The sequence below is a fragment of the Andrographis paniculata genome, unplaced genomic scaffold, assembly GCF_009805555.1.
Source record: "Andrographis paniculata isolate CXL003 unplaced genomic scaffold, ASM980555v1 Contig14END, whole genome shotgun sequence".
NCBI lineage: Eukaryota > Viridiplantae > Streptophyta > Magnoliopsida > Lamiales > Acanthaceae > Andrographis > Andrographis paniculata.
In genome coordinates this window covers 671,369-694,474 of record NW_026137424.1, presented here as the reverse complement: position 1 = coordinate 694,474, position 23,106 = coordinate 671,369, and the positions used below count along the sequence as shown (strand labels likewise).

General features: G+C 26.8%; 2 protein-coding genes across 4 annotated transcripts; one reads left to right on the top strand and one right to left on the bottom strand.

The window, feature by feature from the left end:
* Positions 1-1,969: 1,969 nt before the first annotated feature.
* On the top strand, positions 1,970-15,031 carry LOC127259338 (serine carboxypeptidase 24-like). Of its 2 annotated transcripts, XM_051286610.1 has the most exons (9): positions 1,970-2,220; positions 4,164-4,271; positions 7,132-7,227; positions 8,138-8,230; positions 9,773-9,864; positions 9,995-10,398; positions 10,674-10,769; positions 14,647-14,752; positions 14,859-15,031. In XM_051286610.1, the coding sequence occupies exons 1-9, from the start codon at positions 1,980-1,982 to the stop codon at positions 15,009-15,011; spliced, it is 1,389 nt and encodes a 462-aa protein (XP_051142567.1). In that variant the 5' UTR covers positions 1,970-1,979; the 3' UTR covers positions 15,012-15,031. The 2 variants fall into 2 exon arrangements, with proteins under 2 accessions (XP_051142567.1, XP_051142577.1); XM_051286620.1 differs by lacking the exon at positions 4,164-4,271.
* Positions 14,544-17,389, bottom strand: LOC127259349 (UPF0057 membrane protein At2g24040-like). 2 transcript variants are annotated; one of them, XM_051286641.1, is made up of 3 exons: positions 17,207-17,389; positions 16,999-17,131; positions 14,544-14,991 (listed from the first exon to the last, which is right to left on the bottom strand). In XM_051286641.1, exons 1-2 carry the CDS (start codon positions 17,294-17,296, stop codon positions 17,006-17,008), a joined length of 216 nt encoding a protein of 71 aa, XP_051142598.1. In that variant the 5' UTR covers positions 17,297-17,389; the 3' UTR covers positions 14,544-14,991; positions 16,999-17,005. The 2 variants fall into 2 exon arrangements, with proteins under 2 accessions (XP_051142598.1, XP_051142588.1); XM_051286631.1 differs by having other exon boundaries at positions 14,544-14,997; positions 17,207-17,388.
* Positions 17,390-23,106: the final 5,717 nt, after the last annotated feature.

Sequence of the window (23,106 nt, the reverse complement as noted above, 5' to 3'; positions counted from 1 at the left end):
TAAAATTAAATAATATTTTAAATATAATTGTTTTAATAAGTACATTAAATTTATAAATTTTAATCATAACTTAAATATGCTTTTTAAGTTAAATTATTAATTAAATGATAATTATTTTATAAGATTAAGTTTTACTAATCTTTTTACATAAAGTATTAAAATACATCTTTCAACAAGACTAAATTCTATCTACTTTTTAACACATTTTTTCGTTGAGATCGACAATTAACTAATCAAATGTTATAGTGAGATATTTTGATTTAACAAAGCTGATGTGAATTGGATCCGACATCAACTTATTTGTTCTATGTTATCATTCTTCAAATGAGATCAGACTTTTTTGCAAAGGTTTAATTTTCATCGCAATTGTGCAATGGAATTTCAAATATTCTATATTGAGACAAATTAATATGGGGAGTTGCAACTGAGTGAATATATTCCGTCGCAAAATGGCTACTAATTTTAAAACTAAATGATTACACCCTCGCCATTTAGTAATAGATATTGCAAAGAAAACATTTTGTCACAACTTAGTGATGGAATTTGCAAACAAAGCTTTTCGATTGCGAAAGGGGTTATACCTTCCAATGTAGTGACGGATTTTGCAAAGGAACTTTTCAGTATTCGGTAGCATAATGTGTTAAATATCTTTACGGATCTACATTTTTGTTGCAATTTTGCAAGAGATTGAGATATAAATAAAAATATTATAAATAATATTATTCTTTTTAAAATCTTGAAAAATACTCCCTTCCTCCCATTTAATTTGAAAATATAATTATACATTTTAATCACATTTTAAAATTCATAATTTATAATTTTTTAATTTTAATTAAACTATTTATTCATCTTAATCTTATTTTATAATTATTTTTATTAAATTATAATGTATTAATTACTAACTAATTACATAATACTTAAAACTCTACGCCCAAACTGAAGAGGATAAATTAAGTGGGACAGTAGAGTATTTAATATAACAATTATATAGCATACCATATGGCATGAACATTTTGTCAGTAAACTCTCGTCCGTAAGTAAATAAATAAATGATGTGTATCATAACTTAAACTGTTAAGTATGTTGTATCATTTATATCGTCTAACAATTTTTAATCAATTTTCATTTATTAGACTATCAGTCATCCTGATCCTCCCTCTTAAGTGTACTAACTTAAATATTATCAATTTACAATAAATTTACGGGTACATACATACACACCATATTTGTAAAAATATATATATACCTTTTTATATGAAATTTAAAAAATATTAATATTTTTAAATGAATGCTAGTGGATATTTTTTATGTGTAAAGATTTTTATTTTTTGGCATTTCCATTTTAATTTATCATAATAATATTGACGTAAATAAGTGTGAATTTAAATGTATTTATAACGTGTAGCGAAATTCAATTATAGTAAAAATGTATATTTTGTATTCCAAAAAATGAAAATGCCGAAATTTGTATCTAGTTTTCATAGAAAAGTATAGAAAATAGTGAGGATTGCAAATAATGTGTTGTGAAACCCAAATTGAAGTTTGAAAGGTATTGTACATCGAACCCTTTGAGCACTGGTCAAACTCAGTGGTGAGTTCCCTGGTGTTACAAGGAGGCCAGCAAAAAATAAATAAATAAAAAATACAATTTATTGAGCCAAGCGGTAGAATTTTGACCTACACTTCTATATATACTTGATGTATTCTCTATGTAATTTATACCCGAAAATACTAGTAAACTTATCTTATTTGGTCACCGGTGAATGTAAATTATCAATCTTTGCTTTTTGTGTAATTTTTTTTATTATTATTTCTTTCTTAATTTCCACCAATAGTGAAATTCAAAATGTGAAAATAAATAAATAATAAAAACTCAAGATATATATTATATCCATACTTGTTTATTCTCTCTCTCTCTATATATATATATATATATATATGCCTCCTCTCTCCCCTCCGTTGAGGCAAATTAAGTAGTAATGGAGGGAGGAGCATCAAGATTTGGTGTGTTGTTGTTTGTATTAATAATTTTGTTAGGGTTTGTGGAGGGAGAGGAGGAGCAGCGGATAACGGCGCTGCCGGGGCAACCACGGGTGAATTTCTCGCAATTTTCCGGGTATGTGACTGTGAGTGAGAAACACGGCCGTGCTCTCTTCTACTGGCTCACTCAGGCTCACTCCAATGCTTCCATCAAACCCCTTCTCCTTTGGCTCAATGGAGGTATATTCTATATATTCTTCAATTCAATTCACTTCACCTTCAATAACTCTTTATATATATATATATGGTTATAAATCTTATGTCCTAAAAGGAAAATGATCACAATTGGTTATGTTATGAAATTTTAATTATAACTTAATATGTCAAAAATTTTGTTGAATTTAGTTCTATTTTTTTGTGTTACGGAATTTGAAATGGAACACTGAATTGAGTTTTTTGTTTAAATATTATTTTGATATTTTATTTTATAAAAGAAAATATTATATTTTTTATTTAAAATTTGAACATTATTGATTTCGATTTAAAATTATCAAAGAAAACGCCCACATATTTTTTAATTAATAAAATCTTAAATAAACAAAAAAATATATATCTTTTACTTTTTAAAAAATAATAGTAATATGGTTGTATTCTTTTAGTATTTTAGAATTTTAGAGGGATTTTTTTTTTTTTGGTTGGTTATTAAGAATTATGGATTAAATATTTTGAAGAATTGTGATATTGTTTGAGTGAAATAATTTTTATTATTTTTAAAATATTTTTTTGAGAGAAAATTAGTTTATTTTTATTACAAAACCAATTACAAAATTTATTGAGAATGACTTAAAAAATAAAATAACAAATTGGCTGTGTATTTTTACTCCATTTCCTGCCAAATTCCTTTAACTTGTTCGTATTGTTTTCTAAATGATACCATTTAAATAATTTTTTATCTGTTTTATTTTAATCTTTTGTTTGAATTTTTTTAATAATTGTATACATAAAGATAACTGGAAATGAAGAAAATTATTTGTAAATTGAAAAAAATAATAATAAAAAATAAAGGTATAACTTATTTCAAAGATTCTAAAATAAAAATACTAGTAATAAAGTTGGATATCCCTATAATAACATTATTGTTTAATTAATTTGTGAAGTAATAAATTAATTGATAAGCAGATCAAGTTCCTTTGCTTTCAGAAACAGCAATTCATAAACAACTTTTCTTAATTGGCATATTTACAAGTAATTCAACTTTTACTCAATATTAAATTAATACTCAATTCCATTATCTTATAATAATTGAAATTGGATCACATGAAAATTTACTATCAATTTATCATAATTCATATGATCATCTAAATTATTAATTTGTTTATATATACACAATCAAGTATGTGAATTTGAATGCTGTTTTTTAACATTATATGATATTTCAAAAGATGAAAAATAATGAGGATAAATGATATATACATATATTGTGTTTATTTAAATGATTAAGATGAATAGTATTATTTTACTCAATCTAATCATTTGTTTATTTTGATGTATTAAAATATGGGATTAATTAAAGCCAATATAATAATAAATAATTAATCCTACTTAAATAGATAGAATTAGTTTATCTCTAGTAATATTTGTATCCATAGTTGTTATATTTTTCAATATTTAATCAAATAAAATAAATATGATATTAATTAATCTTATAATTATGTAATCTTTTAAAATAGTCATATATACTATAATTCTATCCTTTAAATTAAACACGCATAATATTTATATTCCAAGTAAAATGTACAACAATATATATGTCCTATGTATTTATTTATTTTTCTAAGGGTGTGTTTGTTTGGGGGATTGGAGTAGACTTCCGCTATTCATTTTATTTTTTTCTCCCAAAAATATCAAATCAAACACTTATTTTTTATTTTTTCTATTATACTAAAAATCAATTTATATTCAAAACATCACATCAACACCTATTTATATCACATCATACAATTATTCAAACCCCCAAACAAACTGCGACAATGAAAATAATGTAGGAAATTTCAATTATACGTGCAAAATGGGAATTTTATACACCTTTTTAACTGACACAAAAATGAAATTAAGTATCGAAATTTGCTTAATTTATACATTTAAGTTAAAAAAATAGAATGAATTAATTAGTAGTGGTACAGGGCCAGGATGTTCATCAGTGGCATATGGAGCATCTGAAGAAATTGGGCCATTTAGAATCAATCAAACTGCTTCATCTCTCTACCTAAACAAATATTCATGGAACACAGGTACTAACTTACCTATGCATATGTATTATCCTGATCCTATGTGTTTGTTCGGGGTTTTGGATTTTCAGTTGGGACTTGAATAGTAAAAATTTTGAATTTGAATAGTTGTATGATGAGATATAAATAGGTGTTGATGTAATATTTTGAATGTAAAATTGATTTTTAGTATAATATAAAAAATGAAAAATAGGTGTTTGATTTGATATTTTTGGGGGAAAAAAATAGGATGAATAGTGGATTAAAAATTCAATCCTCCAAACAAACACACCATCAATACTACATTCTGTTAGATAGATTGATAGTATTTATTATTTGTTAGACGATTTGAATAATCGTGTCTATAGGGATAAGTATCATTCATTTTATTTATTTATTTTTATTAATTTATTTATCTGCGTAAGGAAATTAATCGAACATTATCTATTCTATTCTATGTGTTGTATTAACAGAAATCAAATTTTTTATTCTAAAATTTTCTACTGCTATTCCCACCAATAAAATAGTGTGATTATGTTGGAAGAAAAAAAAAATACAAAAAGAATTTAAGTTTTATTAAAAAAAAATTAGGTATTAATTTTTTTTTCTTTAAAAATAAAATAGTAATAGTTATAAATCTACAATTTTAGTTAAATTTTTATTACATTATTTTATAATTTGTATAAGAAAATATATACATTTTTTTATATAAAATATCGTACTTAAAATTAAAATAGAAAATTATATACAAAAATTAAACTCTTAAAACATTATATATTTAAATTATTATTTATATATAATTAGGTCTATTTTATATTTAATTTAATATTGATATTTCATTTAAATAATAATTGAATATAATATCTTTGAAAATAATTATGTATTTTTACAGAAATTAAAAATAGTACTATGATAAAAAAAAATCAAAAAAATATATATATTTTATTATAAAAAATGATATTCAGATGTTTCATTGAAAAAATATATATATATTCAATTTTTTTTAATTCAAAATTATATATATTCTTAATTTCATTTTTTATCATGTTCTTTGAAAATTTGTGAAAATATATTTTTAAATAAATTATCATATTGAATTACTATCTAAACGAAATGTAAAATATAAAATTAAATAAAAATTTCTTAAAATATTGTATAAAAATGATTGTACATTTATTATTTCAAATTCAAATAATACTATTCACATAGCATAGCATGATTTTTTATAAAAATATATTATTATTCTCTTAAATAAAATATCATATGAAAATATTATTTAGATAATAACTCAAATCAATACCTCATTTTAAATTAATTTTAAATCATAAATAAAACTAACTTGAATTTAAGTATACAATTAATTTAACAATTTATTTTGTATTAAGTTTGTATTTAGGTTTGATAGAGATATTTTGAAAAAATAAGAATAATAATAATAATTATTATATTTTTATAAAAAATTTAAAGTAATATAATAAAAAAACTGAATATAAATTAACATTGAATATAAATCTTATTTTATTTTATTTTATTTAAAAAATGAGTAAGTAATATAAATTAAAAATAATAATATATATCTAAATATAATAAATTATTCATATTTTGTCTCAACACACATCACTATTTTATTGGTAAGACTAAAGGAAGTTAAGAAATTCTGGAACCAAGAATTTGGTGTAGTATCAACGTGTATTGATATCAATTGTAATATATATAGTGTAAATTATTGTTATGTATTATCAATTCATGATATTATTATTATTATTATTATTATTATGTATTTTCAATTTATATATTATATTTATATTATATTAACATAGATATGTGTTGTCAATTCATATTTTATGTATTGCCAGCACAGTGCTAACTATTTGTCGTCGGAACTATAGCTGTCACCCTTCGTTCCATTATTTTTGATATATTGACTTTTGATATATTATAAATAGTATAATTTGATAGAAAATAAATAAAAATAAAAAAATAAAAATTTTTTTTTGACAATTTCACTCTTACCTTTATGTTCAAAATAATTTTATAAAATGCATATAAAGTGGAAAACAAAAATGAAAAAATGAGTATAAAGGAAGAAAATTTGCAAAACTTCTAATCAATTCTAAATTAGAAATAATAGTAAAAATTTTGAAAAAGGGGAAGTGTGTATATTTACATACATATACGAATGACAAAGCATAAAAGATAATAAGGACGGCTATTAACAACAGTAGGGTGAGCAACTGCTCATGTTTTTTTTTTTTTTTATATTAGATTATTATCATTATTAAATTTTAAATTTTATTTTATATATTATATTTTTATTATTATTCAATTTAATTTTAATTTTAAGATTAAATTATCTCTTTTTTTCTTTTTTTTTTATTAATCTTTTCTTCCTAATGACACAGAACTTCAATGTCGCCTACACCTCCCCCTTTCACGTCCTTGTCGCCTTGCGCCTATCTACACAGACCAAAACCCACTTTTCTCCCTCTCTTTACTTTCTATTTCACATTCTCTCAGTTTTTCTCACTATTCGAACATCCAGACGAAGCGTCATCGGTTCGATTTCCATCTTTTTCTCTTGAGTCAACACCATCGTCAGACCGTTGTCTTAAACTTCTTGTCTAGCCGAAGCCAATGTCACTGATGTCATTTTAAAAATACTTCTAGCCATGTATTTATAGGGCCTAAATTTTATTTTTGCTCAGGGCCCAGAAAAAGTCCGAAACGGCCCTACAAGATAATATTGTAAATTTAATATTTTACTATTAATTAGTTGTATAATTTCACTTACTTGATGTGGTATTATATTACTATAATTTATTCTATAATAATAATAATAATAACAATGATAATAAATAATTGCAATTTTATTTTTTTCATGCAGACGCAAATATACTTTTTCTCGAGTCTCCGGCTGGAGTTGGATATTCATATACAAACACATCTTCTGATCTCCGTCACACAGGGGATAAAAGAACAGGTAAAATAAGACTTTGTTCTTTGTATTTTGTTTTTTTTTTAAAAAATTTTAAATAAAAATAATATTTTAATGTTATGCTTTATGAGGAAAAATGATGTTAAATATAATATAATTAGATGAAAAATTAAATGAGAAAATAAAAATATTTTAGAAAATAAAATTTTTAATATAAATTAAACAATCAAAATGCTCTATAGTGTCGTTCGATTGAATGTATTTGGATTTGAGGATGAAGTTTAAATTAATGAGTTTGATTACTTTGTCTATTTGAATACTTCATAATTATAATTCATCCGTTCTGTTGCAGAAAGTATTTAAAACGATACGGTATAGATAAATATTTGAAATATGAAAATGATGATTTAAAAAACCACAAGATCTGAAATTCATAAAATTCATTTGGTTGGAGTTATTCAAGTTAAAAGAGATTTCAAATTATTCCTCCAAATTCACTAATTTTGCTTGGAAATGCAATGAATTTCAAATGTTTAAAGTTGATTGTAAATTTCAAATTCATCTCTTTTAATATTTCAAATCCTCATTATATCATTTTATTTCAAATACTTTGTCCAATCAAAGAATGAATATTAATTATGAAAATATTTCGAATTTATAATAATTTAAATCCATTAGTTTAAAATTCATTGTCTAATTCAAACTCAATTATTTAAATTTCATTCATTTAAAATTCATTATGCCTTCTCATCTCCAAAGGCCAAGGAGCGGCCGAATCCCTTTCATTTGGTAGCTCCTTTTTTCAAATTCAAATCCATCCGACCAAATGAAACATAATGAATTTCATGAAATTTTTTTTCCAATCGAAAAAAAGGTCTATAAATTTTATTATATATTTGATTTTGTATTCATAAAAATGATAATATACTTTATTTATATTAATTGATTCGTACAGCGCGAGATTCTCTAATTTTCATTTTGAAATGGCTGGACAAATTTCCTCGGTATAAGTACAGAGAATTCTACATTTCTGGGGAGAGTTATGCAGGTAATAAATATTCTACTTACACTCACTCCTTCTATCACTTAAAAAATTTATTCATTTTTTTATATATCCCTTAAAAGTATTTTGATTTCTTTATTTAGTAAAAATCATATTACCTAAATTACATTTTACTATAAAAGACAAAAAAAATTACAAATATATATATATATATACACCTTCATTAAAATTGTGTCCAAAAGTATGTTCTCATTTTTTTTAGATGGAGGGAGTATGTTTTAACAGTATAGATTAAGTGCTGAATTTTAACCTGTGCTAATGTTTAAAAACATATTATTTATAATTATATTAATTAAGTATTTAATTATATAAATTAGAGTAATTATATTTTATGTTATCAACACCTGTGCTAAATGAATTCTTTCAGCATATGATCGACACCGATACTTTTAATTTAAATACATAAAATAATATCTTATATAAATTATATTGTTTCCATCCCACTTAAATAATCTTACTTTTTAGTTAAGGTTTTTCCATCTAAACATGTCATTTTCATTTATAGTGTATGTGGGGGCTCATGCAATTACTAAAAATAATGAAATAGTTGGAAAGAAATTTTTTTATGTGAAGTATGGAGAATTTATAGAGAATATAAAAATAATGAATATATATAATATATTAATTTTTTGAAAAATGTGCTTGAGAAAAAAATAAAAAGAACACACCCTAATTTACTCTCATTTTTTTTTTTATTTACTATGATACCATCTCACTAATTTTTTTACCCTACTAATCCCAATAGTATTTTAGACTTTTTACTTTTTTCTTTAATTTTTATTTTACACAAACTTACTCACCAAATAAAATTATTTGACGAGTGTAGTATTGCATAATACTTCATTTGCCCATTTTAAAGTTATCTGTTTTGTTAACTTACACTTATGTATATAATATTATTACATTAATTTATACTTCAGAGGAAAAATAATTTTACATACAAAAAGTACCAAAATCTACTATTAAAATATACTTCTTATGTTCCACATTTTGTGTCATGTTTTTTCTTCCCACATCTCAATGTCATTTTAAAAAAAAGAAAAAGGAAAAGAAGGCACTTTAATTATATTTTAATTTTTTTATTTTTATTATTTTTATTTTAATTAAAGTAATTAGTTATCTTAATCGATAATTATGTGTATTATACTATAATTACTTTTTTACTAATATATTTTAAATTATTTATTAATCATCTTTCTCCTAAATTTCTGTATATATAGTAACTGTGACACGGTAGGTAAGATCGACATAGTATTTTTTATTAAATTATGCATCAAAAATAAATGAGTACTTCATAATTTATCTTCGTATCAACAAAATTAGTGCATACAATTCCTAAGGCTGTGTTTAAGGTTTGTATTTGATCTTAGTACTATTTGTATTTTTTTTTCCCTTAAAACAATCGAATATTTATTATTCTTTAGTATATTATATATATTTTTTATTCAAAATATTAGATCAAATTCAAACCTTAAAAATATTCAACTATGTTTTGTAATGACGTTGATCTTCCTTGTTGTTCAATAGGACATTACGTTCCTCAATTAGCGCAAGCGATACTTGAGTATAACAAAAGATATTTCCGTTCCAATCCGATCATCAATCTCAAAGGGTTCATCGTAAGCCCGTTCTTACACTATTTCATCCTCTAATTCCTTTATTTTATTTTTTGTATCACCAAATATTGATTTTCTTTAAAAGTATAAACCCCGAATTAGTATTTTTTTATCATAATATATGTGGACGCAGGTCGGCAATGCTGTCATGGACAACTACTACGATAATATTGGGACCGTGACATATTGGTGGACTCATTCTATCATATCAGATAAAACCTACAAGCGAATCTTAAAGTCATGTGATTTTAGGACACAAAATACTTCTCGAGAGTGCGATGATGCCATGGATTACGCTATGAGCTATGAATTTGGGGAGATCGATCCTTATAGCATTTACACGCCGAAATGCGAGGCATCCTCAAAAAGATTACGCCAACGCTCTTTAAAATTCAAGAATAACCCTATTCATCTTAGATTTTCCGGCTACGACCCTTGCACTGAGAGATACGCGGAGATATATTATAATCGGCCAGATGTACAAAAGGCCCTTCATGCAAATACAACGGGGATCCCGTACAAGTGGACCGCATGCAGGTTTGTTCGGTTGTGCTTTATATTTATTTTTATCGTTATTCATTCTATAACAATAACCCCTCTCTCCCCGCCCCTATCGCTTCAAAATATTTATCTCAAGATCTTATTTTATTTAATATATATATATATATATTTCTCAATCAAATCGTAACATTCCGTACTATATTTATTCCAATTCAATGTTTTAATTATCTGTAAAATAATCTAAAATGTCATAATACAACAAAATAATTTTGAGAAACTTATAAGACAAAAATAATTTGTATTTTTGACAGTGATGATCTTCTAGGAAATTGGAAGGACTCCGAGTTTTCGATGCTCCCAACGTACAAAAAGCTCATTGCTGCGGGGCTTAGAATATGGGTATTCAGGTACCATCTTATTATTGATCTTATAAGTACATCAAAATAATATATTATATCAAATTACTATTGTTTCTTTTAGTTTTTTTTTTTTAATAATTTTAACTAATTAATTGGTATCTTTTTAAATATAATTAAATTTTTTTTCGTAAAAATTATATTAAATTATTATTTAAACCAAAATTCAAACTTTAAAAAAAAAATACCCCTTATTTTCTCTAAGTTTTTTTTTTTTTTTTACTATTTAATCTTACAATTCTCTAAATAATACTTTCTCCGTCCAATTTCTATTGTCCTAAAGTATATTTGCACTTTTAGGTGATTGTCTTTTTGTCATGAATTGTCAAATTTGTCCTTAATTGTATGGTAGAGATTAAAAGTAAAATAAATGGAGGGTAAAAATATAAAATTTATGTTTAAAAAATGGAATAGGACAACAGTTGTTAAACGTCCCAAATAAGAAAATAGAATATTAGTTTGTGGACGAAGAAAGTATTTATTTATTTTTTTCACAAAACATTCATATTCAACCAGCAGCTAAATTAAAACCCAAAACCAAATACATTTAAGTTTACCAATCTCTTATGACATAGTAACAAATCCAAGCATAGGCTCAAAGGTCACATCCCAAACAGCATATTATATTAAAATAAAGTTACATGTGCATCATCAACTGATAAGGTATGTTATAAAAAAATTCATTTGTCTTACAAAAATGTGATAATTTCTTTTGTAAAATACAAAGAAAGCTAAGTAAGCATACTTTATAAGACGAAAATAGTAATAATCTCTCCATTTAAATATATTTTCTAATAATTTAGGATATCGTAAACTATTTGCAATTGTTCTTCGTTTATATACAAATATAATTTAAACTCATTTCGAACAAAGAGTAAAGACAAAACAGTGAAAAAACAAAATATATATAAATAAATAAAGAAAAAAAATATTTTAGGAAAAAATAAATAATTTTAATAGATTTTAAAATATAAAAATATTTATGATTCATCACTGTATTAACTGAATAGCACGTAATATACTTATATTGGTGAACAAAATACTGACAAAATAAACATGTATATGTTTCACTATCATATGAGTTCCGGCTTATAATTTATATATAAAAAAAAAATATTTTGTACATTTTTGTTAAGGTGTTCTCAATATTTATAATTTATATAATAGTAGTTTTAATTTTTTTATTCTATATCAAATGGGTGTGTTTGTTTTGCGTTTTGGTACGAAGAAAATTTTTTAACATAAGATATAGAGATTATGTAAATAATATGAAAATAATGAATGTGTATAGTATATTAAATTATTTTTTTTGAGAAATTTGTTAAAAAAATTTGTTAAAGAAACAAATACAATACATTAAACAATCATTTCAATTAAAACTTTTATTATTCTCAAGATGAGCTAAAACAGAGTAAAGCAAATCCTAAAACACATGTCCGTAAAAAAAATGATTTAATGGTATGAGGGTAAATCGTTATCGTAAAATCGTTAGTTCAAACCTCTGACATTGTAGCGGCCGCATGTTCCACCTTATCAAAATAAATAAAATAAAAATTTTGAGACTATTTCTTTAAGATTCAAATTTGATTTCACATTATTTATCATTTTCATTTTTCGTCTAAAACCATAAAATCAAATATTATTTTATTCAAAATCTTATTATTTTCAAAATACAAATCTAAAATCCAAACTTTAAAGAAATTGAGATAAATAATTTTACATTTTTCAGTTCTACTCAAATCAACCTTACTCATTGCAAGTCCTAAAAATATAAATGTTTAATTTATATTTGATAATTTAATATATAATTTATTATATTTTAAAATAAATTTATAAAGGCAATAGTTATAAAAAAAAATAATAATAAATACATTTAAATAAAATATCATTGTCTAAAAATTTATCTAAAGACAAAATAACTATTTTTACTTTAAATTTACATTTGCATGCTTTTGTCTTTTCCCTCTATATTTTTTATGTCAAAATAGACCTAACAATGATTACTTACAAGTTTTCATTAACTCAAGTAAATAAGTTATTTTATTAAATGAAATAATATTGTTCAAATTAATCATTAAAAATAAACACATCCTTGTAGATCAATATTGAATAATTATTAAACGATATCAAAAAGCTCCTCTTTAATTTATAATGTGTCACAAATTTGTTCATTTGCACAAAATATTATATACTATTTTTAATAAATATATACTTTTATAAAATATTTTGAAAACAATTAAAATAATTATTTTAATGACAATATCATAGTTCATTATAATTAATAACAAAAATTTTAAATTTCTAAACACAAAAGAACGAAACGAAATTCAATTGTCAGCTTGTTTGTTTATATTTGAATTTTATTTTTTAATTTAAACTTTAAATAGTATTTTATGTAAAGAGAAATCTTTATTAAGAACTTCATTAAATTGGCACAATTTAGCTTAAAATCTAAATTTTAGGCCAGAAGTAAAAATACTAAAATTGAAAAGTAAGCATACCATGTTTACCACATATTTTTAATAATGTTTGCATATTCATCAAATACTTATTTTTATTATAAATACTAATTTAAAAACTATTTTTTTTTACATAAAATATCAAATATAATATATACTTATATTATATTAAATACTCTTTTTTTTTTTCATCTAAGACTTCGTAATGTCATTATATTTGAGCCTATATTTTAAAAAATAATAACATTTTAATATAAAAATAAATTATATAAAAAGTTAAATAAAAATATTATAAAATATTTATTAAAGAGTTAGTAGAAAATAATAGAGTAAATAGAAATAGAAATAAAAATAATAATAATTATTTTTAAAATAAAAATAATGAATTTGTAGATATAAGGAAAAAAAAAAAGAAAAAGAAAAAGAAGAAGACATAATTATCAAGGGAAGAAGAAGTGCTATGTATTTTCAAAACTAACAAAACCCTCATTCTTTTAACTTCGGCCGTATGGTCACACGTACAGTCCCACGCCACCGGGCCATTGTTCTTGGTTAATGACTAATCTACAAATAATACATTATGAATTAACAATATATTAAGTAATAATAATAATAATACTTATATATAGCATTCATTAAAACAAATATTTTCTTTTTGTCAAAATAATTCAACACATTTTTCTCAAAAAATTAATATATTATAGGCTTATTATTATTTTTATATTATTTACACAATTATCTATCTCAAATAAAAAAAAAAAATATTCCTTTACATTATTTTACAAATCAGACACACATGATTGTTTTATATTTTAATTGTTCAATTCATAAAAATAATCAAATAAACCTAAATGATCTTTTTTTATATATAGAAATAATTCTACCATCTATATTTTTGTACTTTAAATAAATATATAGTTCAAAAATAGTTATGTATTTCACTATTCATCCCATTCCTCGAACCTATCCCTATACAACTTCCACGTTATTATGTCGGCCATCTAAAAATAGATTTATTTATTTTGGCACCTATTTTTAATATTCTCTCCGCCTGTAAATATTACATTTACATTGTACTTAATATTATAAATATAATTATATTTGTATAATTTTTTTATACAATTATCATTATATTAGTATTATAAGGCACCAATAAATTTTTTTTTTACTTTTTTTATTGCTTTGTACTACATATTGATATAATAATTAATATTCATAAAAAACAAATATAACCCTTATAGCCGAACGGAGAGAATATAATATATTTTTGTCTTTTGTAATAAAAATATAATAAAAGGCTATATGGTAAAAAAGAGAAATCAAAACCTTTTTCTTATGATAGGGTATAAAAAAGATACTTCTTGTACACTATAGTTATAAAAAAACTTAAACTATGTCCGTAAATGTAGCGGAGATACAGACTCGGTTGTTCCAGTGACGGCAACTCGATTTTCCCTACGCCATCTCAATCTTAAAGTCGAAAGAGAATGGTATCCATGGTACTCCCAAGGCCAGGTACAGATATTAGACCATACTGATCCCCTAATTTTGTGTGAAACGCTCATACTCGACAATATACATACATACATATATATATATACATCAATCGAGTTTCATATAGGTTGCCGGATGGACTGAAGTCTACAAAGGCCTAACTTTTGCGACAGTTAGGGGAGCGGGGCATGAGGTTCCCCTGTTCCAACCAGAAAGAGCTTTGACACTTTTCCGGACATTCTTGTCCGGGAAATACTTGCCTGATTCTTCAAAACAATAGCATACGTATGAATACACGAATATGTAGAAATACACCGAAAAAACCAACCTAATTCTAATGTCATCTCTACAAATTCAACAAGGAAACCTCAATTTGTAATGCTAAGTTTAATTCAATTTCACTTGTATGCAATTGCAATTCATCCTCATTGAAATGATTCTTATTGAAAACTATATATGATATCAATAATATGCATTTATTTGAACAAGGAATTTGTTATATTGAATATTTGGCACAACACTCACCCCCCCACCCCCCCTACTATTGAACTCAAACTCAAATGATGATTAGTTAGTTATTCTTAGCTAACCGTAATAGCTACCTCATGACTTAACGGTCAAAAGTCCACCTCCCATGCCAACTCGGGTACATCTTACGGGGCTTGAATAGTTAGTTTTTCTTGCCTAAAGTTTTCAATTACACTTGAGTACGAGGAAATAGGGTAATGACATATGTAACAAATATAATTTAACATAAATTCATGCAATACTAGATGTAAAATATGATTGCATAAATCACTTCATGCTAAAAAAACATGCATAGAATTTGTTTTATAATTTATATACAAATGTAAGGAATGCTATGAACCATTTTAACTAACACAACTACGAATTATAATTTATATAAAAACATGTTATACATAATACGAACATTTGGTTATTGAAGCGCCACAAGATGTCTTGCATTTCATCGAACCTTAGTATATAATGAAGGGCATTGAGATTATTTATGAACCACGAGTCCACAACTGCTTGAAACCTCATGAGCTAGCAATATTAGAGTGACATAAACAAGCAGGCAAGGGAGTTGAGGTGATAGCTATGGGCGAGCAAGAATTTGTTTCTCATATCATATGGTTGCCTTTACTACCCGCCAAAGTGAAATTAGAAAAAGCCAAGGAGGAGAAGAAGGGGAAGGAAAGCTGGAAAAACTAGCGGGGATGGTATGAAATGGTGAGTTGCAAAGTAATTTCGAAACATTTTTGGTGGCGCACGAGTTGAGGGGAATTCGGTGGTGATAGAGAAATAAATAAAGGCATGCCACACTTAAGAGGCCATCACTACCAGAAGTTTAGGTTGAATTGTGAATACCAAATGGCACGATTAGATGCAAGCAATCAATAGAATAGAAAACACAAACAGAATCAAGAAAACAAAACAATATGGGCATATAAGCAATGATTAAATGACATTGCATGATCAAACAAGAACCGAAATGGAACAACTCTAAACCAAAATGGATCACATGTATTGAGCACTGATCTATTGTCAATCATATAAAAATTCATGAACTAGTACCAAATGCCGATACTAAACAAGGCTTTAACCCAACCTCAAGCATGCAAAAACTCATCTTAATGCTAATATGAATCATTCTTGTTAATTTTTGCTGTTTGTACTGCACCAGCCTATTTAGTTATTTAATTCCATTAAAATTTACTTAATTAAGCTGTTGTATAGTGAGGTAGTTGGAATATATAAAGTCTAGAAAAAGTTAGCTAGAAACACTAATTAATTTGTGAAGTGATGTCACAATCTACATTCGTGCAAAATTCCAGTTCAATACCGTGCTCTAGGAGCTTACACGAATGTTCGAATTATGTGTCACCCTCACCGCTTCTAGCACCAATACACAAAGTCACATCTTGGCTCTGTTTTCAACTTGAGAAAATTCTTACTAATACAACGCACTATTATTTGGTGAACTAAGTGTGTATTTCACCAGATCCTTCTCTATCCATTCTTGATTGTTTTCCAGATAAATTCTTAAGAGATTACCTATTTCACACATTTCATCAATTTAGTAAGTTTTTGCCACTGAAATCGCTGGAATTCAAACATAATCAATATCAAACTGAACAAATATTATTAAACAAACAAGCAATCAGATCAGATTACACGAACAAGCATTTCCACAACAGCAATGAGAAATATCCAATACAACATACAGCGCAGAAATCAGAAGAAATGAAGGGGCGAGAAATTACAACAGTTCTAGGCGAGCTCGTAATAATCCCCACGGATGTGATCAGGATTGAGGCAGACAATAGCGTAGATAGCGTAAATAATCCCAGGAATATACCCTAAAATGGTCAGAACTAAGCAGATGAAGAACTCCACCTGCAAAAAGCAATAATCCCAAACAATTAACAAAAATTAGGGTTAGGGATCTGAATCGAATTGCAAGGAGCTTACGGTGCAGCATCCGTAGCGGAGGCAAACGCCGAGGGGAGGGAGGAGGATTGCGATTAGAATTTCGCATATAGTTGCACATGTGGACGCCATATCGATCTCGAATCTCCGTTACTTTTGCGTTCCTCCACTCTTTCTTCTGTGTTTCAGAGGGCAGAGATTTGACAATGATGGCACCGGGTTTCCGACCATATTTATTTTAAAAGGCGTATATAGTGGTGTTTTCCCACCACAAAAATAATTTCTTTACCAAATGATTGTTTATTTTGATAAAAAAAAACACACCCTACATTTTATTTATTTAAAAAAATTATCAATTCAATAAAAAAAGTAGTAGTATAAATATATTTTTTCAATATCCAATATAAAAAATATCTTAAATTTTATAGTAACCAATTATAAAGAACAGTTTTTTATTTAAATAATATTTTTCATCCAATTGAATATAGTTTTTCATTGAATATGTATATTAGATTCGATATCGTAAATATAATTATTACATTGGTATCAAAATAATTTTAATTTTTACATAAATTATAAATATATTATTACGTATACAATTAATTTAGACATAAAATACAAATGATAAAAATGTCAAAAGCATCGTAGATAATTTCATTCACTAATAAAATATTACTCCCTCCGGTAACAATAGTTCATTTGGATCCGGCATGAAAATAAAAAATGAATGTTTTTATTGAAAAAGTAATAAAAGGAAATAAAAAAACCCTAAATTGATTTTTTTTTCTGAACCTCTTTATCATTTTAGTCCCGTAACTGAAGCTTGTCGTAAATTAGTTACGTAAATGAAAATTTTTTGCACTTTTAGTCCTTCAGCGTAGAAAATGCTTACATGGCACTCGCGTGGCTCGCCGGAGGATACGTTTCCGCCGGGTCAGTGACACCCGACGGACACGTAGATCTTTTTATTTATATTTTAATTTTGTCTTTTTAAAAAATAAAAATAAAAATTTTCAAAAAACTGAAAATTTAAAATTTAAAAATAACTAAAAATAAAAATAAAAATCCACGTATTAGTCGGGTGTAGCTGATTTGACAGAGACATGTGTCATCCGGTGAGCCACATAGATGTCACATAGGTATCTCCGACACCAGAGGACTAAAATTGCGAAAAAAATTTTTCACTTACGAGACTAATTTACGATAGACTCTAGTTACAAGACTAAAATGATAAAGGATACAGTAACATGACTAAAAAATCAATTTATCAAAAAAAATAATAATAATTACAAATATTTTAAAAAATTTATTTAATAGTGAATGTGAATGAAGATAGAAAATTATTGGACCTGGGCCTAAGGCCCAAAGCGTCTGCCATGAGAACCCGAAAGTAAAAGCTGCATGACCAAAACTCATAAACAAGAAAAAGCTTTGAGGAATTTGGCACAAAAAATGATCAGAGCTTCTGAAGATGAAGTCTCCTAATTCATCGAACCTTATGCTACCAAGTTCATCAAATCCCCAGAGAGAAGTCCAACGTGATCAAAAGAAAGTCAAAAAAGCATGATAGGAATAAATTGTCCTTTATGATTGCCTAGAGCCTTTAAGATATAGAAACTTTCAGATCAGTCATACTTCATATCGCCAAGGGTTTTAGTTTCAAGAAGAGAGTTGACGTGGTCAAGAGAAGTCAATAAAAGGAAAAAAAAACTGAGGCCACAATCTTAGTCATGTAACAACCATAGGCAATATGGAATCGTAGAAGGAATAAACACCTCCTAGAAATTAGGAAGTTGATGGAATCCTAGTTGCGGCCCGCCCATTCATTATGAAACAAGTGATCTATTTGTTGCAGTCCATATTGATCAATCGGTGCATCCCATAAAGGAATATCATTTGTAGAGGATTTCATTTAGTTGAATTTAGAGTTGTTAACGATCCGAGCCGAGCTGAGCCGAGCCAAATTTTAAGTGTTCATTAATGTTCGCGAACAAGGCTCGGGCTCCTTCGTTAAGCTTTCGAGCTCGTTCGTAGTGTTCGAGCTCGGCTCGTTAAAAAATTTTAATGTTTGAGATCGTGTTCGGCTTGATAGGGCTCGATTAAGCTCGTTCGGGCTCGATTAGGCTCGATTGAGCTCGTTCGAGCTCGTTTGTCTCACTTGTTTTTTTTTTTAAAAAAAAAATAGTAATAAAACATGCAAAAATCGTAATTCAAGAATAAAAGCACAATAAATAACAATCCACTAAAAATTTAACAACAAGAATTTAATTCAACAAAATCCAACACAATTTAACTCAAACTTAATCCAACATAATAAACACAATCAAACACAAACTTAATCCAACATAATCCAACACAAACTTAATCCAACACAATCCAACATAAACTTAACCCAGCACAATCCAAAACAAACTTAAATGAAAATACAATCTTTCTAAACATAACATCATGATACGCTATCAAACCATAGATGCATCAAATGATCGTATCTTTTCACGCTAAAAATCTGCATATATTTGTATATATATATATATATGTTTGTATATCTAAATATAAATTGAGTACAATAATAGAAGAAAATAAGTACCTGAACATGAAATTAAGATACGCCATCAAACCATAGGTAGAAAATACGTACCAAGAATAAGCTACCAAACCGCTAATTCATCAAGGAATTACGCCCTTTAGTTTTGAAAATCTGCAAAAATAATAAATACAAATATCAATGCATGTAAAATAAAATTAAATGGCTAATCTTAATACAACTATAAAATATAAATTTAAAAATGATATATTGAATTACAATACATTATTTATTTCAATGATTCAACTTGGAAGATCAATTTCTTTGTAGTTAGAAAACTCCTTAGCATCCAACTCTTCCTGTAATAAAATTCAAAATTATATCAATTTAATTTAACATAGAAAAATTAGAAAATAAAAAAATAAGAAAGTATTACCTTTTTTTTTAAGGAGTATTTCTTAAGACCATGCAAATTTCTAATTTAATCATTGCCACAAAGTAACATTTGCACCATATCAACCGACATAGAAGCTCGACGATCATCAATAACTCTACCACCGGCGCTAAACTTAGACTCAGAGGTCAATGTGGTTAGAGGAATAGATAATATATCACTTGCCATCCTTGCCAATACTCGAAACCTCAATCTTTCTCCTTTCTACCAACCCAAAACATCCAGGTTTGCATTGGCATCACAATCATATCTACTTTCACTCAAATAAACATCCAAATCAGATTTTTGTGGCGGGGCTTTATTAGACTTACCCACATGCATAAGAAACTTTGCTTTTCCGGTTAAAACTTCGCTTCCAACCCCACAAGATCCTAAAGAGTTAGAAGTTGAAGACCCTCCAATTTCAGAATGTTTATGCTTCAATACAATTGGAGGCCTCTCTTCAGAAGTGTAACTCGTGACATACTCATCATAAAATATAATATAAAATCTTCTTGATCTCACCCGCATAAATTGAAGCTTCATCATCACCATAAATTATTGAAAAAGCAAAATCAATAAGCTCCATTTTATATCTTGGATCTAAAATAGCACCCAAAGATATCAACACATTACTGTCTCCTCAGTACTTGTCAAATTTTTCTTCCATTCTTAATGTCATAGACCTCATATGAGAAGAATTATGTGTGCATTTCTCATTAAGAAGCTCTTTAATCCGATACAACTCAGGGAGGAAAATATTAGCCATTAGATATTCAGATCTAGAAATAATATTTGTAATCTCATGAAAAACTCCTAAAAACTGGCAAACATCTTCCACTTGGCTCCACTCAAATTCAGTCGGCACATAACGAAATCCAACATCAATATCAGCATATCTACAAAACACATCTTTAAACTGTAAAGTTGAAGCTAACATCATATAAGTGCCATTACATCGTGTTGGACAATCAAGAGATAACTTCTTCGGAGACAAAGAGAGTTGTTTTTTTATCTTGCTAAAGTCAGTGAGACGCGCTTCAGAATACATAAATACTTTATTCCATCCCGAACACAATCAACCACAGATCCAATCTCATTAAAACCATCTTGCACCAACAAATTCAGGATGTGTGCACAACAACGAACGTGTGAAATATCTTTCCCCCAATACTTAATTGTTTTCTTAACAACAAATCATCTTTCAATCTCTTCACACATACATCATTGTAAGAAGCATTATCAACGGTAATACTAGACCCTTTATTTTCAATTTCCCAAACAATAAAGCATCTACTAAGTGCATCAGCAATAATAACACCAGTATGCGGAGGTGGAACATTACAAAAAAAAATTCAGCACTCTCTGTAATGCCCCGATTTTGGAGTGTATAAAATAATATTATTATAGCAAATAAATATTTTTATAATATTTTGGGATCAAGAAATTAATATTTTGGAATAAATCTTATTCCTATTTTATATATTGATTATGATTAAAAAGACTGTTAAACGGATAAATATCGATAAGAATAAATATAAATTATAATATATATAATAATATAATAATACTAAGTGATGATAATGATGATACGAATGGACGATGATAATAATATTAATAATAACTTTTATTATTAATAATAATATAATATAATATAATATAATATAAATCAATCTTACCTGCGAATGAAGGAAGTAGAAGAAACGCAGGGAAAGAAGAAGAAAAAAAAAAAAAAAAGGAAGAAAGAAAAAGATTTAGCCGTTCGATTTCGATTCCGACTTCGGTATTGTATTCCTTGTTATACGTAGAATTTAATTATGGATTTTAATATGAATTTAGATATTGAGGATATTAAATTAGAAATTCTTCAAAAATTCATAACCGGCTATTTTACTATTTAATCGACTAAGTTCTTTAGCTAATAGCCTATTCGTAGTCCTAGCATTATATTCTGTGAATTTTGTATCGATCCGAGTCGAATTGAAAACGGCAGTGTATTGCACCGGCAGTGTATTGCACCGGTCTATTTATTCATATCTTTAAGTATTTTTATTTAATAATCGGGCAATATAAATATTATGAGGTATAAGAGTTTTATAGCTAGAATATCATAGTCTACTAAATATAAAAGTTTGAAACCCAACGAGCTAATTATAGAAATTAGCTTTTGAATAAGCAGGTAGCTCCTATAAGTAAGCATATAGCTCAACTGATTTGAGTAAATAATGTGACAGGTGTACGTTGGAGGAGATTCGGGTAAGATTGCAAAAGCTAAGGAGTGTTGATAAGAGGTAAGCAGTAGGGAATTAAATCTAATTTTAAGAAAATTAGGTATGCATGTTGCATGCGATTCTGATTAATATGCTAATGTGATATTATGTGAATCATTTTGTCAGTGCATGTATATATTTATATATATATGTGTGCATATGCATGTGAGAGACTTCACAGTTTATGGTATTTGATATATGTATTTGATCGCGTTGGTGAATTTATGAAAAGAATGATAGGTGAGCTGTCTTACTAGCCCTTTTCGGTAAATTCACTTATTTGGTATATTGTACACATATTGCACGATTTATCGGATATGTTTTATGGATCTATCGTCTAGTCGTTGTGTGTGGTAGTGCTAGGCGAGGGCATCATCTGGGGTTAGGATATTCGACCCCGATGTACCGTAACACTTTGGCGATAATGGACGATAGTAGTCGGACAACTGGGTGACTTAGTCGCACTGTTATTCAGGGATTAGACCCATTGTAGTTGAGACGTATTCAGTCTAATTATTCGTGTTCGGTGTTGTTCCACTCATTGGAGTAGCTACTAGTGAGTTCTACCGGTAGTTTAGGATCGTATGCCAAACTCCAAACGTGATCCCGTTACGGCGCGCAAGGAGGAGTAGAGTTTCCGGGTTTCCCTTGGGTGATTCCAGGTTGCACGGATTCTACTACATTACACGGGATAGGGCTAGTCCCGGGGTCCTAT

Coding starts and splice junctions, on each gene's coding strand:
- LOC127259338 (XM_051286610.1), top strand. CDS start 1,980: ATGGAGGGAGGAGCATCAAGATTTGGTGTGTTGTTGTTTGTATTAATA. Junction 7,228..8,137: donor CACAGGGGATAAAAGAACAG/GTAAAATAAGAC, acceptor TGATTCGTACAG/CGCGAGATTCTCTAATTTTC. Junction 14,753..14,858: donor CATGGTACTCCCAAGGCCAG/GTACAGATATTA, acceptor AGTTTCATATAG/GTTGCCGGATGGACTGAAGT.
- LOC127259349 (XM_051286641.1), bottom strand. CDS start 17,296: ATGGCGTCCACATGTGCAACTATATGCGAAATTCTAATCGCAATCCTC. Junction 17,132..17,206: donor TCCGCTACGGATGCTGCACC/GTAAGCTCCTTG, acceptor TGCTTTTTGCAG/GTGGAGTTCTTCATCTGCTT.